The sequence below is a fragment of the Carassius carassius genome, chromosome 14 (assembly GCF_963082965.1).
Source record: "Carassius carassius chromosome 14, fCarCar2.1, whole genome shotgun sequence".
Lineage (NCBI taxonomy): Eukaryota > Metazoa > Chordata > Actinopteri > Cypriniformes > Cyprinidae > Carassius > Carassius carassius.
Window position 1 is genome coordinate 23,638,925 of NC_081768.1, and position 16,398 is coordinate 23,655,322.

General features: G+C 36.6%; 2 protein-coding genes across 2 annotated transcripts; both read left to right on the forward strand.

Moving 5' to 3' along the window:
- Positions 1-3,298: 3,298 nt before the first annotated feature.
- Positions 3,299-4,234, forward strand: LOC132156613 (serine/threonine-protein kinase pim-3-like). Its single transcript, XM_059565558.1, has 3 exons — positions 3,299-3,568; positions 3,679-3,858; positions 4,107-4,234. Exons 1-3 carry the CDS (start codon positions 3,313-3,315, stop codon positions 4,223-4,225), a joined length of 555 nt encoding a protein of 184 aa, XP_059421541.1. The 5' UTR covers positions 3,299-3,312; the 3' UTR covers positions 4,226-4,234.
- A 7,652-nt stretch (positions 4,235-11,886) lies between these two features.
- Positions 11,887-15,143, forward strand: LOC132157608 (serine/threonine-protein kinase pim-2-like). Its single transcript, XM_059566959.1, has 8 exons — positions 11,887-11,989; positions 12,348-12,701; positions 12,802-12,990; positions 13,441-13,535; positions 13,670-13,720; positions 13,913-14,294; positions 14,405-14,584; positions 14,835-15,143. Exons 1-8 carry the CDS (start codon positions 11,887-11,889, stop codon positions 14,951-14,953), a joined length of 1,473 nt encoding a protein of 490 aa, XP_059422942.1. The 3' UTR covers positions 14,954-15,143.
- Positions 15,144-16,398: the final 1,255 nt, after the last annotated feature.

Below are 16,398 nucleotides of genomic sequence, written 5' to 3' on the forward strand. Positions count from 1 at the left end.
AAATTATACTTTTAAACTAAATTAAAACGCCAGTGCAAGTACTGATCGTTTAAAGAGTGAATCACTGAGTTGTTCATTCAAGCGATTCGTTTAAACGGCTGTTTCATTTATGTTTATTCATGGGCTAATGAATCTTTGACTCAACCGATTCGTTTAGAAAGACACAGAATCATGAATCGGCTGGTTGCTGTGAGATTCGCTGTGGTTCTGCCTAAAATGTAAGTTACCTTATACTATCTTACTTGCTTATTGAACTGTTTACTAAACTATTAAACAGTCGTAATGGTGAAAACATTGTGTGATGTTGCTTTACTAACTGTGTTTTAAATATAAAACTTTTCAGTTCGATTTTTTTTTTCTTTTTACCTCAACATGCTTAACGTTACTTGTTTGGCATTAATGTCGAGCTCCAGAGTAAATTTAAACAATTTAAACCCCCGATTATATATTTAAATTATTCATGAACGTTCACAAACACATTGACTGCATCTCTGTGTGAGAAATGTGATTGTTGTCATATTTCTATAAAAATCTAAAATACATGTTTGTACTAAAGTAAAAATGGACGATTAATACACCTTTCCTATGTAATCAAATAGCAAGCATTCTGAGTGTCTTGATCATCATATTTATTTCCATATAAAAGCAACAGAACTGAGATTATATCATGTCTATTAGCAACACAGCATGTGAGTGTGAACTGTGAATAATGTGATATGCTTTTGATCTTGATACCAAGATCTGTTCCACTTGGAGAGGTAAGAATTATGTCCATCATGACTGCATTTATTTCATTCCAACCCACCAAACAACTGCATCTAAAACAAGCCTGAAGTTTAAAAAATGCACATCACATCGACACTCCTTCATTCTAATCCATTATGCAAATTGCGTTCCATTTCCATGACGTCACACAGCAGCCGCGAACGATCGCTGAATCTTTCTGAGGATTCATATGCGAGTAGGAGTATCATATGTGTACAGACGATAATTTTCTGAGTGAATTTGCAATACAGAGAGTTAGTTTAGCTTCAGTCAAACAACCACAGTGCACAAATTTGATACATTTTCACTGGAGAGTATGTCTTCAAGATTATCGTCAGTGTGTGAGGAGAGTGTAGAGAGTCAGTTGCGCCTCACTCAGAGCGTCATGGAGGCTCCTCCTGTGGAGAAGAGCTCAACAGGTGAGATTACAAATATGTTCGAAACTGTTCAACTCTGATTTACACCAACTCACAAATTCAGGAAAGCAACAGATGGGTTATAGTGGGGCTTGGAGTTATTTTTGTAGTGTTTCTCCAGCTTTGAAGAGCATAGTTGGCTATTTGATGTTTGCTGGTAATTAACACTAGTGGTCGACTTGTGATTTGTAAAATTTTAAAATGCACAAAATGTAAAAATTGAAATAAAAAAATTAAGAAATGTTCATGGAATAATGTAGACCGATCTATTTTTAAAATATAAATAATTCCATTAAGTTCCATTAACACAAATAGTTAATGTTTGTGTTTCTTTTCTTCAGTAATTGTAGTGCTTCAACCTATTTCAGTTAGTTGCCAAGGCAATTAAAAATGTTTTAGTTTTATTTAATGATGACAACCTTGGGTCATATTTGCCACTAATAGTATTTTCTATTTGTTTTTCTTAGTTTCAGAAAAGCATACCAGCAAGAGGAAGAAGAAAATAATTTCTTCTTTCTTCAAGAAAGTACGTAAGGCTGTGAAGCTTCCCATCTGCTCCAAGAACACAGTGGACTGTCTACCACAGCTGGACCCACAGTTTGACAACTCTACACCTAGACTGGAAGGGTGGAGCGATGGCGCTTTATCCAGTTCGGATGGCTGCCCAGAGCAGTCCAGCTTTACTCTTCCAGGTGAAGTGCTTGTTGAGCCAGTAAGGGCTTCAGCTTGCCTGAACCTAAAGACAGCATCCAGATTAGATGACTCTACACCTAACGTCATCTCAGAGGACAGTACAGAGAGACTGAAATTGGAGGCTTCAGGTGAGGATAAAATTGCATTACAAACAGGGGACATCCATGTATCTATAACAGTAAAATGTCAGAGATCTCTAATAGCTAATATTCAATTTGTTGATCTTAGTTACAAAAAAGGGCACAGAAGAACGTAGGGAGAGGAGAGGAATCCACTCTTTCTTCAAGAGCGTGTGGAAGGCTATGAAAAAGCCTTTCTGCTGCCAGAATAAAGTGGAGCCTTTTGTGTCTCCACCAGAACTGGATGATCCTGAGCTGTCACCTGTCCCAGAGCCTTCAGACTGTGTCCCAACTAATGGTAAATCTGTGATCATTATAACAAGATAAATGTAATTGAAGTAATAAACTTTTTCCAAATAAGTTTATTTAAATATGCTTAAACTTAACTGAAGTTAATTTGCAGTTAGCTGGCATCTACTGTTGGACTCTCAAACATGTTTGTGCCTTATTTATTTTTTCTATATTAATATTGTTTATTGTCACAAGGCACCTGACTGTGCCTTTAAAAGAATTAACCATCTAGCAGTTAGCCTAGTTTATGATGTTATTTCAGTTTGAACAATTTTTTTATGCACATAACTTTGTAAGTTATTACAAATCTTGAAGAAGAAGACAAAATAACTCGTCATACTGCTTTAAGGATTTTATGCAACTTCAAATGATCTAGCAAGTTTTTACAATGTACAATACATTATACAATATGTAATAAGTTCTTGTGTATATGTTTTTTGTTTTGTTTTTTCTTCAGAATCCATTAGCACTCGCTATATAGTACAAAAGATTATTGGAGAAGGAGGCTACGGCAGGGTGTATGAGGGAATCCGTATTTCCGATGGCAAAAAGGTAGAAGAACATTTTGCAGAATCTGAAAAAAATTTGAGGGAACCTAAAGATTTTAATCTTAAATACTCAATTCTTCATGGTTAGGTTAAGGTTAGGTGTTCAATATGCTCAACTGTGTTTTTTACCTTTCGCAGGTTGCCATCAAACGTATTCAAAAGACTTTACGGGATCATTATCTTCAAACTGTAAGCTGGCAAAACATAATATGTATTTAGTTGTTAAGTGCTGATTACTGTAGTTAATTCACTTGTACGTAACATTAAGCATGAATTCAACTTTGACTCTGTTTATTAAATCTACAAAGGTCCAAGCAATGTAAAGTACAGTACATCTAAAAAATTTTTACCTAGACTTTGCATCCAAAACCTCTCATTACCGAAGTTGCACTGATGCTAACGATGAGGCAAGGACCAATAAGCCCCTACGTCGTCCAACTATATGAGTGGTTTGAGCACCCTCAAGTATTTACTCTCGTGATGGAGAATCCGGATCCCTGCGAGAGTTTGTTGGACTTCATCAACAAGAATCCTAACATGAATGAGAAGACAGCACGCCTCATTATGTGTCAGGCGGTGCAAGCAGTACAGCACTGCATTGAGTGCGGTGTTTTTCATAACGATATTCATCCAGAGAATATCCTGTTGAGAAAACACACTTTGGAGCTCAAGTTGATAGACTTTGGCTGTGGTCATCTACTTAGTAGTAATGGCTATGATCGCAGTCAATATAGAGGTGAGCTGGCATTTTGTGTAACAGAGTGTGGAAACCAGTTTTTAGTGACTTACTACTGATCATATGATTCTTCTGAGAATTGCTGAATGCTGATCATGTCTTGCTTACAGGAATACAGGCTTACTTCCCACCTGAGCTCTTCACCTGTGGCAGATTCTACGCCGTCTCTACAAACGTCTGGGCTCTAGGAGTGTTATTGTATGAGATGGTGAACACATGTTCTCCATTTTGCAATATAACGGAAATCACGCAAGCCGAAATTAAGTTTGAAAACCCAGATTTATCCAAAGGTGAGAGTAGCACTGACAACACACACATACAGCTTCTGCACAGAATTAACAAACATTGGTAGAGAGTGTCCTGTCTAAAACACAGACTTTAGTATTTACCAACTGATGTTAGAATGATGTGTTCAGAGATATGTTTCTAATAATTGTAAATTCCCTTAACCTTAAATTAACCACGTTCAGAAGCTTTTTTGTGCATGCTAACATTAGTGTCACATGGTCACGACTAACCAGCTCTCTCCTGAAAACAGAATGCCGTGATCTGATTGTCCAGTGTCTAAACCGTGATCCAACTGAACGGCTGACCTTCGAGCAGATCTTGCAGCATGACTGGTGTAAAACAGTGGATCTAGAAGAGTCAGAGGATTGAAACAGCATTGGTTTCAGAGATGAGCCAGTGTAACAGAGTAGGAAACTATATCTGTGCTGTCACCTTCAATTCTGAATCATATATGATGTAGATTTAAAATATGATCAGTGAAGTGAGTTCACTTTAACAATCTTGTTACAATGTACTATATGACGACTAGAAAAAAGACCTAAGTGAAGACAGTCAGTGTGAAGAATCCTCTGGTTTTCTCTTTCCTAGGGTTGGACACACACCTTCCAGTAAAAAAGCACTATGAATTCACATGCTGAAGGAAATTGGAAACTCAAGCCCTCATGTGAGCCCAGAACTAAAGAATCAGAGAGCTTGGAGCACCCCTGAATTCAGAGCCGGTCCACATCCTTACAGTCCCATCTGAATCTGAGCATCGATAGTTTTAGTCATCAGAGCCATAAGTGCTTTGTTAAAAGCATAGCTTTAGCTTTGTTTTAAGAGCACAGTTTGGCTTTGTATTAAAAGCGTTTTAGCTTTGTTTAAAAAGTGTAGTTTTGCTGTTTTAAAAGGAATATATTATCAGGAAGCAATAAAAAAAGGGCTTTATAAAAAATTATATCTAATAAAAATATAATATTTAATTAAAATGATTAAAAAATCTGTCTTAACATTTTTACTAATGTTATGTGGTGGATTTTTTTGCTAAAAAATAAAATACAAATATATGGACCATTTACACACACAACACACATGTATAAATGGATCAATTAATAATAAAGTAGCATCTACTGATTTATATGTAATGGTATGATTTTTTCTTCCTGTGTTATTTGCTACGTTCACACTGCAGGCTGAAACGACCCAATTCCGATTTTTTTGCCCCTATGCGACCTGTATCTGATCTTTTCATGACAGTCTGAACGACACAGATCCGATCTTTTCAAATGTGACCCAGGCCACTTGGGTATGTGGTCCTGAATCCGATACGTATCCGATCTTTTGAAATGCGACCTCCGTCTGAACGGCCAGGCCACATGTATCCGACCCGTACGTCATTGATAAGCTACAAACGTCATATGTCTGCGTTGAAGTAGGTGGGAACGAGAAGATAAACTGATGAATTCTGTATTAGTAAAGCCACTCACATCAGTATCCCACCACTCCTGGCTGCGACTCCGCACCCACACGTTTCTCTGTACTGACGTTGCTAACACTGCTCGACAAAACGCCATGGCCAAAAACCTTGCTCTCCTCCTTCTTTTAAATTTTCTTCTTAAAACGAGAAGATTGTAATTGTGCTGGCTCCGTTGGGAAAATAACTTTAATATTCCAAAAAGAGCTCCGCTGTTGACTACACTGTTGTTGACATCCATGTTTAACGTTAGCTACTTCCGCAAACAATGAGTGACGTCGTTGAGCGTTGAGTACTCTTCTGCTCATGCGGGTCACTTCTGGGTCATTTCACGTTCACACAGGAGGTCACAAAAGGTCGCATTTAATTAGAAATGTGAACGGCCTTGCAAAAAAATCGATTTTTTTTCAAAAAATCGGAATTGAGCATTAAGCCCTGCAGTGTGAACATTAGCCTCTGATACAATTGCAGTTTTTGTTAATATTTTGAATCAGTTTATTTTTATATTTTCCATTTTCAGGTATTTTTGTTGCCTTGTTCTGAAACAGCTCCAGTGTACTGTCCGCGGCACACTCGGTACTCCTATTCGTAACTTCACGAAACACAGGAAAATAAAAATAAAAATAAAGATAAACGTGTCATATATCTTTGGAAGGCTGAGATTCTTGCGATTTGAATGATACAAACATTTACATGTACATTTTACGATACAATCAATACAGCAGGGGGAAGTCATGGCCTAGTGGTTAAAGAGTTTGACTCCTAAGGCTGTGGGTTCGAGTCTCGGGCCGGCAATACCATGACTGAGGTGCCCTTGAGCAAGGCACCGAACCTCCAACTGCTCCCCGGGCGCCGCAGCATAAATGGCTGCCCACTGCTCCGGGTGTGTGTGTGCACTTTCGATGGGTTGAATTAGAATTCAAAGCACGAATTCTGAGTATGGGTCACGTCACGTAAGTGTTTTTATCAGACCATCAACAACCGGAAACATAACTACTGTGTTTTTCCTATCTATGTAGTAGATTAGATTCATCTTTATTGTCACTATGCAGAGCAGCCAACATTTCCATGTGGGATTTTGGTGGGCTGTCAGTTGGGCCCTGCATGGGCAACCCAAATGGGACCCGTACATTTTTGTCCATCAGCTTCACTTGGGCCCCGTGTCTGTTAACCCATAGGGGCCCATGATGGTTCCATAGTGGGCTCCAAGTGGGGCCCATGTGGATGTTCATTAGAGGGGCCCACATGGGTCCCAAATGGGTTCTAATAACTGGGGCCAAGGTGGGTCACATACAAAACCCTTATGGGGCCCAGATGGGTGATTACACTAGACCCACAAATGGCCCTTATATGGGGTTTTAGTGGGACCACAGTGGGTCAGAACTGGGCCCCATTTATATTTCTTTATTAATTCCTCTTGATAAAGTTAATGTGCTAATATGCAATAAAACTCTAAATTAAAATGTTTTATTTACCTAAAAAATTGGTGCTTAATACATTTTAAATTACATGTTAACATATTTCAAATGTGAAGAAAATGACTTCAACTCAAAATCTCTAAATCACATTTTTTATTTGGTAAAACAAAGTAAAACAAAACAGTATATAAATACGGTAACACTTTCTATGAAGCCCATATTTATAATACATTATAAGGGTACTCATAAGGCATTTTAATGAATGCAGAATGCATTATAAAAAAACTTATAATATGTTATATCAACTCATGAATAAACATAATTATAATACATCATAATACAATACATAATATTATTAATCATGGTTATAAGTTTAAGAGTATGATTATTTATAACACAATGAACACCATATTAAATCTACTTAATTTACAGTATAATGGACTGTATCATATCTTGACATTGTTTATTTCAGATCTGCACAGTATCTTATTACAGCTTGTGAGTGGTTAGATGTTGAGTGTTACTTGAGTGTTTCCTTTGGAGCTAATGGTTAATTGATGTGAGCTTAATACTCTTATCTGAAAAAAAAAAATGCAATCTTTTATATGGTTACATTTTATTTTGATGGTCCCCTTAATCAATCGACTATAAGCAACTTTGCCACTACATCCCAACTAACTCTCATTAGAGTATTAGTAAGCTCAAGAATGGTAGAATCTAGTATGGTAGAATATGTTGACGTACTTGCAAAGACACCTATGTCAGTTTATCTGTTGGTTGACCATCAAAATAAAGTGTTAGCATATATTTACAGTAGCAGACATAGTAATACTCCAATGACCGCTAGTTGATATAGTTGCAGAGTTACCCAACAGCTGTCTAAGGGGTACCATCAAAATAATCAAACTGATATTACAATAAAAATAGTTCAAAGCAAATGTGTCATATTACAAATTCATCTGATCTGATATCTAATCTTATGGCTGTTTGAGTGAAACATTTTTTTAATTATTATTACTACTACTTATAAGTAGTCTTTGACCGCTTTAAAGTTGCATCAGAAAAATGGCAAGATATGAGACTTATAATACATTATAACTATGAGAAATATAATCCATTCTAAAAGTGAATGCAACGTGTTCATTGTGTTATAATCATACTCTTAAAAGCTATAACCACAAATAAGTAAATATATTAAACCTGTTCTTATGAATATTCATGAGATGATCCAACATATAAGTTGTGTATTATAATGCATTCCTTATAATGCTTTAAGAATACCCTTATAATGTATAATATGGGCTTCATAGAAAGTGTTAATACAAAAATACTTGAACAGAACAGGATGAAATGGTATTATTCCTGGGCCTGTGCAGACTTCTCAGCTTCATACCTAAAAAAACAGTAAGAAAGAAAAACAGAAAAGTCAATTATTTTAAAATACTACTAGTACAGTTTCAAAAGCATTAAAAAGCATGCGTGGTTAAAATCAATTTGTGCCAGCACTTCATATTTTGGACTTAAGTTATACTACTAAAGGTAATATGAACAAGTTAAAAGTGACACTATTCAGTTTAGAAATGTAATTTTAAAAGTACTATTATTTTGTTATATATTCAATAACACAAGTTATTGTTTCACATCAACAGCTTTATTCATGATCTTTTATTTTTCAGAGCTGAACTTTAACACAGAATTACCAGAATATTAACCATATTTCATCAATGAACATAAATATAGGCTACAAGTAAAATCATAGATAACACATTTTGCCAGTGGAAAATAAATGGTGTAAATAAAAATAAAAGTTAATGTAAGAGTTAATGTACTTAATTAGTAAGACAATACAATAATATTCAGAGAGCACATATCATCTCAAAACATATAAAATGGTCTTCTTTATGGAGACGACTCTTCCCGTCTGCCTCGTGATGGTCAGCCAGCACCACTGCGGGAGGGAAATGCTAGTTAGTACGGCTTAATTGATAAAACAAACAAGACGACTTCAAGTGTTTTAAAGTTCACCTACCTGTACCTATTTAAAGTAATCGTACGATTTTTAGGTCTTCGCGAGTCTCCCTATTGGTCTGCTGGTGCCACTGTGGGAGGAAAATACTAGTTTACTGGGAAAGTGAGCAAGTAAAAGGACTATACGACGAATCTCCCCTCTAGTCTGACAGCCACACTGTGGGAGGAAAAGGCCAGTTAGCACAGCTTGACAGAGTTCACTCACACTATATTTTATAAAAATAATGTAGCTTTATATCTAGCAAACATCAGAATAAAAGGTATAACGTTAAAGTTAACTTACCACACTCTTGTGGGCTTTCATCTTCACAATAAATCTGTCATGGTGTCATGCCATCGCATGAGGAGATGTTTGTTAACACCTAAAAATTACTAACACCTAAAATGCAACTCTCTGTGCTATCTGTTTGGGGGGGATGGACATTAATAAATCAAACATTATTTTAGTTTATCCCAATTTGATACTTTACTACATGTTAGGTATGGATAAATTTATTATTCATACAAAAATGCTTATTACTGTAATAACGTTCATTAAAAAGCATTGCTAAATGGATGATAGGAACTTGCTCTCATGAATGTTTTTATCAGGATTTTTGTAAAAGGTTAATTACCAAACAGAATGAAATAGCATAGCATTCTTCATGACCAGAGTTTGCATATTTCATTCTGTAACCTATAAATTTTATGCTCTCCAAAAGTACACTTATAATATCTGGATCTGGCAACACGACGGAGATGCAGCTCTCTATCAAGGCCCGTTCGGTAAACAAATAAAGTAACTGTCGTTAAAACACCTGGAGTCATCTCGTTTGTTTTATCAATTAAGCCGTGCTAACCATCATTTCCCTCCCGCAGTGGAGCTGACTGACCAGCTGGACCATCGTGAGGCAGACGGGAAATGTTTTGTGACCTCCGGAGGACGCATCCTTGTAAATGACACAGCTGATATCTGTTCCCTAATTAAGCACATTAACTCTTCAAACTTTTATATTTACACCATTTAATTTCCACTGGCACATCCGACACGTTTGCCCACAAAGATAGCATTTTTAATCTATTATGAAGCAGACGTGCCTGTATGTGCTCACAAAAGCGTTTTTATGGAAGTGAGAACGTTATATGGGCGTTTGCGTTACACGCAGAAACATTCAAAAGTGTTGAAACTTGTTTTAAGCCTCTGCCCCATGAATGTATAAATAAAACAAAAAGTAAAAAAGTAAACTGCCAACATTTTAATTTTTTTATACAACGTTAACGTTAACCCTTCAGCTACGACAGTTCAATCCCGACTGGCTTCGTTAAGTTTTTAAGTTAGTGACTCTGCAATTACTGTATTTTCAAATATATAAAAAAAATTACATCCAATTATATAACAGCAGCAGTAATTCGGCTAATATAAAGTGAAATATAATTATCTTACCTTGATAGTTTAGAAAGTTTGTCCATTGACACGCAGGCGCAGACCTTGTTGAAGTGGAGAGCAGCAACCGTTTTTTGTTTTTTTGTTTTGTTTTTTAATGAGAAGGGGCGGGAAGACAGCCACGCCAATCATTGCATGACTCAATGACCGCATAACACAAGTGCTTTTAGATTATATGAAAAAACCCTTTGAGATACTTATAAATAAAATAGGATTATTCATAAAATAAATAATCTTGTATTGTTACATTGATATAACCCTAAATGATATAAAACATGAAATACATGCAATTAAATCAATTTAATTGTTAGGATTATGTAGCTACCCATAACTGCATAGAAATAAATAATCTGCAAAAAAAAAAATTACATAACTATAAATATATCCTAATATAGCCCAAATGTGGCCCATCTGGGACCCACAAATAAACAATAATGGGCAGCCTAACTGGGGCCCATAAATGTATCCAAGCTGGGGCCCACATTCAGCCCATCAAAGTGCCCACTCTGAGCCCATGCCCAGTTGACACCCACATAGCCCAGATAAATCCCATGTGGGGCCCACATGACCATGTTGGCTGTGACAGAGCTAATGAAATGCAGTTATCATCTAACCAGAAGTGCAAGAGTATAGTGTTTCATATACATATAAGCGCAGAGTAAGTGAAGCTATGATTTACATAATGTACAGTGGAGTTGCTATATACAGTATTAAGCAGAGTATGTACAGAATATAAATAGGAATGCAATGAAGGATTGTATGTACATTATGAACAGCAGCAACATAAGAACAGTGGTGATAAATACAGTTGGTTGAGACAGAATCATGAATCGGCTGGTTGCTGTGAGATTCGCTGTGGTTCTGCCTAAAATGTAAGTTACCTTAGCTATTGTACTTGCTTATTGAACTGTTTATTAAACTATTAAGTCGTAATGGTGAAAACATTGTGTGATGTTGCTTTACTAACTGTGTTTTACATATAAAACTTTTCAGTTCGATATTTTTTTTCTTTTTACCTCAACATGCTTAACGTTACTGTTTGGCTTTAATGTCGAGCCCCAGAGTAAATTTAAACAATTTAAACCCCTGATTATATATTTTAATTATTCATGAACGTTCACAAACACATTGACTGCGACCTCTGTGTGAGAAATGTGATTGTTGTCATATTTCTATAAAAATCTAAAATACATGTTTGTACTAAAGTAAAAATGGACGATTAATAAACCTTTCCTATGGAATTAAATAGCAAGCATTCTGAGTGTCTTGATCAGCATATTTATTTCCATATAAAACCAACAGAGCTGAGATTATATCATGTCTATTAGCAACACAGCACGTGTGAATAATGTGATATCTGCTTTTGATCTCGATACCAAGATTGGAGAGGTAAGAATTATATCCATCATGACTGCATTTATTTCATTCCAACCTACCAAACAACTGCATCTCAAACAAGCCTGAAGTTTAAAAAATGCACATCACATCGACACTCCTTCATTCTAATCAGTTATGCAAATTGCGTTCCATTTCCATGACGTCACACAGCAGCCGCGATCGCTGAATCTTTCTGAGGATTCATATGCGAGTAGGAGTATCATATGTGTACAGACGATAATTTTCTGAGTGAATTTGCAATACAGAGAGTTAGTTTAGCTTCAGTCAAACAACCACAGTGCACAAATTTGATACATTTTCACTGGAGAGTATGTCTTCAAGATTATCGTCAGTGTGTGAGGAGAGTGTAGAGAGTCAGTTGCGCCTCACTCAGAGCGTCATGGAGGCTCCTCCTGTGGAGAAGAGCTCAACAGGTGAGATTACAAATATGTTCGAAACTGTTCAACTCTGATTTACACCAACTCACAAATTCAGGAAAGCAACAGATGGGTTATAGTGGGGCTTGGAGTTATTTTTGTAGTGTTTCTCCAGCTTTGAAGAGCATAGTTGGCTATTTGATGTTTGCTGGTAATTAACACTAGTGGTCGACTTGTGATTTGTAAAATTTTACACAAATAGTTAATGTTTGTGTTGCTTTTTCTTCAGTAATTGTAGTGCTTCAACCTATTTCAGTTAGTTGCCAAGGCAATTAAAAATGTTTTAGTTTTATTTAATGATGACAACCCTGGGTCATATTTGCCACTAATAATATTTTCTATTTGTTTTTCTTAGTTTCAGAAAAGCATACCAGCAAGAGGAAGAAGAAAATAATTTCTTCTTTCTTCAAGAAAGTACGTAAGGCTGTGAAGCTTCCCATCTGCTCCAAGAACACAGTGGACTGTCTACCACAGCTGGACCCACAGTTTGACAACTCTACACCTAGACTGGAAGGGTGGAGCGATGGCGCTTTATCCAGTTCGGATGGCTGCCCAGAGCAGTCCAGCTTTACTCTTCCAGGTGAAGTGCTTGTTGAGCCAGTAAGGGCTTCAGCTTGCCTGAACCTAAAGACAGCATCCAGATTAGATGACTCTACACCTAACGTCATCTCAGAGGACAGTACAGAGAGACTGAAATTGGAGGCTTCAGGTGAGGATAAAATTGCATTACAAACAGGGGACATCCATGTATCTATAACAGTAAAATGTCAGAGATCTCTTATAGCTAATATTCAATTTGTTGATCTTAGTTACAAAAAAGGGCACAGAAGAACGTAGAGAGAGGAGAGGAATCCACTCTTTCTTCAAGAGCGTGTGGAAGGCTATGAAAAAGCCTTTCTGCTGCCAGAATAAAGTGGAGCCTTTTGTGTCTCCACCAGAACTGGATGATCCTGAGCTGTCACCTGTCCCAGAGCCTTCAGACTGTGTCCCAACTAATGGTAAATCTGTGATCATTATAACAAGATAAATGTAATTGAAGTAATAAACTTTTTCCAAATAAGTTTATTAAAATATGCTTAAACTTAACTGAAGTTAATTTGCAGTTAGCTGGCATCTACTGTTGGACTCTCAAACATGTTTGTGCCTTATTTATTTTTTCTATATTAATATTGTTTATTGTCACAAGGCACCTGACTGTGCCTTTAAAAGAATTAACCATCTAGCAGTTAGCCTAGTTTATGATGTTATTTCAGTTTGAACAATTTTTTTATGCACATAACTTTGTAAGTTATTACAAATCTTGAAGAAGAAGACAAAATAACTCGTCATACTGCTTTAAGGATTTTATGCAACTTCAAATGATCTAGCAAGTTTTTACAATGTACAATACATTATACAATATGTAATAAGTTCTTGTGTATATGTTTTTTGTTTTGTTTTTTCTTCAGAATCCATTAGCACTCGCTATATAGTACAAAAGATTATTGGAGAAGGAGGCTACGGCAGGGTGTATGAGGGAATCCGTATTTCCGATGGCAAAAAGGTAGATGAACATTTTGCCAAATCTGAAAAAAATTTGAGGGAACCTAAAGATTTTAATCTTAAATACTCAATTCTTCATGGTTAGGTTAAGGTTAGGTGTTCAATATGCTCAACTGTGTTTTTTATCTTTTGCAGGTTGCCATCAAACGTATTCAAAAGACTTTACGGGATCATTATCTTCAAACTGTAAGCTGGCAAAACATAATATGTATTTAGTTGTTAAGTGCTGATTACTGTAGTTAATTCACTTGAACGTAACATTAAGCATGAATTCAACTTTGACTCTGTTTATTAAATCTACAAAGGTCCAAGCAATGTAAAGTACAGTACATCTAAAAATTTTTACCTAACTAACCTTATGTTGCATCTTTTCTGTAGACTCTGCATCCCAAACCTCTCATTACCGAAGTTGCACTGATGCTAACGATGAGGCAAGGACCAATAAGCCCCTACGTCATCCAACTATATGAGTGGTTTGAGCACCCTCAAGTATTTACTCTCGTGATGGAGAATCCGGATCCCTGCGAGAGTTTGTTGGACTTCATCAACAAGAATCCTAACATGAATGAGAAGACAGCACGCCTCATTATGTGTCAGGCGGTGCAAGCAGTACAGCACTGCATTGAGTGCGGTGTTTTTCATAACGATATTCATCCAGAGAATATCCTGTTGAGAAAACACACTTTGGAGCTCAAGTTGATAGACTTTGGCTGTGGTCATCTACTTAGTAGTAATGGCTATGATCGCAGTCAATATAGAGGTGAGCTGGCATTTTGTGTAACAGAGTGTGGAAACCAGTTTTTAGTGACTTACTACTGATCATATGATTCTTCTGAGAACTGCTGAATGCTGATCATGTCTTGCTTACAGGAATACAGGCTTACTTCCCACCTGAGCTCTTCATCTGTGGCAGATTCTACGCCGTCTCTACAAACGTCTGGGCTCTAGGAGTGTTATTGTATGAGATGGTGAACACATGTTCTCCATTTTGCAATATAACGGAAATCACGCAAGCCGAAATTAAGTTTGAAAACCCAGATTTATCCAAAGGTGAGAGAGTAGCACTGACAACACACACATACAGCTTCTGCACAGAATTAACAAACATTGGTAGAGAGTGTCCTGTCTAAAACACAGACTTTAGTATTTACCAACTGATGTTAGAATTATGTGTTCAGAGATATGTTTCTAATAATTGTTAATTCCCTTAACCTTAAATTAACCACGTTCAGAAGCTTTTTTGTGCATGCTAACATTAGTGTCACATGGTCACGACTAACCAGCTCTCTCCTGAAAACAGAATGCCGTGATCTGATTGTCCAGTGTCTAAACCGTGATCCAACTGAACGGCTGACCTTCGAGCAGATCTTGCAGCATGACTGGTGTAAAACAGTGGATCTAGAAGAGTCAGAGGATTGAAACAGCATTGGTTTCAGAGATGAGCCAGTGTAACAGACAGAGTAGGAAACTACATCTGTGCTGTCACCTTCAATTCTGAATCATATATGATGTAGATTTAAAATATGATCAGTGAAGTGAGTTCACTTTAACAATCTTGTTACACTGTACTATATGACGACTAGAAAAAAGACCTAAGTGAAGACAGTCAGTGTGAAGAATCCTCTGGTTTTCTCTTTCCTAGGGTCGGACACACACCTTCCAGTAAAAAAGCACTATGAATTCACATGCTGAAGGAAATTGGAAACTCAAGCCCTCATGTGAGCCCAGAACTAAAGAATCAGAGAGCTTGGAGCACCCCTGAATTCAGAGCCGGTTCACATCCTTACAGTCCCATCTGAATCTGAGCATCGATAGTTTTAGTCATCAGAGCCATAAGTGCTTTGTTAAAAGCATAGCTTTAGCTTTGTTTTAAGAGCACAGTTTGGCTTTGTATTAAAAGCGTTTTAGCTTTGTTTAAAAAGTGTAGTTTTGCTGTTTTAAAAGGAATATATTATCAGGAAGCGATAAAAAAGGGCTTTATAAAAAATTATATCTAATAAAAATATAATATTTAATTAAAATGATTAAAAAAATCTGTCTTAACATTTTTACTAATGTTATTTGGTGGATTTTTTTGCTAAAAAATAAAATACAAATATATGGACCATTTACACACACAACACACATGTATAAATGGATCAATTAATAATAAAGTAGCATCTACTGATTTATATGTAATGGTATGACTTTTTCGTCCTGTGTTATTGTATATTACTTAGATACAATTACAGGTTTTGTTAATATTTTGAATCAGTTTTTTATTTTTATATTTTCCATTTACAGTTATTTTAGTTGCCTTGGCCTGAAACAGCTCCAGTGTACTGTCCGCGGCACACTCGGTACTCCTATTGGTAACTTCGCGAAACACAGAAAAAAATTAAATAAAAGATAAATGTGTCATATATCTTTGGAAATCTGAGATTCTTGCGATTTGAATGATACAAACATTGACATGTACATTTTACGATACAATCAATACAGCAGGGGGAAGTCATGGCCTAGTGGTTCGAGAGTTTGACTCCTAAGGTTGTGGGTTCGAGTCTCGGGCCGGCAATACCATGACTGAGGTGCCCTAGAGCAAGGCACCGAACCCCCAACTGCTCCCTGGGCGCCGCAGCATAAATGGCTGCCCACTGCCCACTGAGTATGGGTCACGTCACGTAAGTGTTTTCGTCAGACCATCAACAACCGGAAACATAACTACTGTGTTTTTCCTATCTATGTAGTAGGTTAGATTCATCTTTATTGGGATGTGGAGTGGAGTTGCTATATACAGTATTAAGCAGAGTATGTACAGAATATAAATAGGAATGCAATGAAGGATTGTATGTACATTATGAACAGCAGCAACATAAGAACAGTGG

Coding starts and splice junctions, on each gene's coding strand:
- LOC132156613 (XM_059565558.1), top strand. CDS start 3,313: ATGGAGAATCCGGATCCCTGCGAGAGTTTGTTGGACTTCATCAACAAG. Junction 3,569..3,678: donor TGATCGCAGTCAATATAGAG/GTGAGCTGGCAT, acceptor TCTTGCTTACAG/GAATACAGGCTTACTTCCCA. Junction 3,859..4,106: donor AAACCCAGATTTATCCAAAG/GTGAGAGTAGCA, acceptor TCCTGAAAACAG/AATGCCGTGATCTGATTGTC.
- LOC132157608 (XM_059566959.1), top strand. CDS start 11,887: ATGTCTTCAAGATTATCGTCAGTGTGTGAGGAGAGTGTAGAGAGTCAG. Junction 13,721..13,912: donor GGGATCATTATCTTCAAACT/GTAAGCTGGCAA, acceptor TCTTTTCTGTAG/ACTCTGCATCCCAAACCTCT. Junction 14,585..14,834: donor AAACCCAGATTTATCCAAAG/GTGAGAGAGTAG, acceptor TCCTGAAAACAG/AATGCCGTGATCTGATTGTC.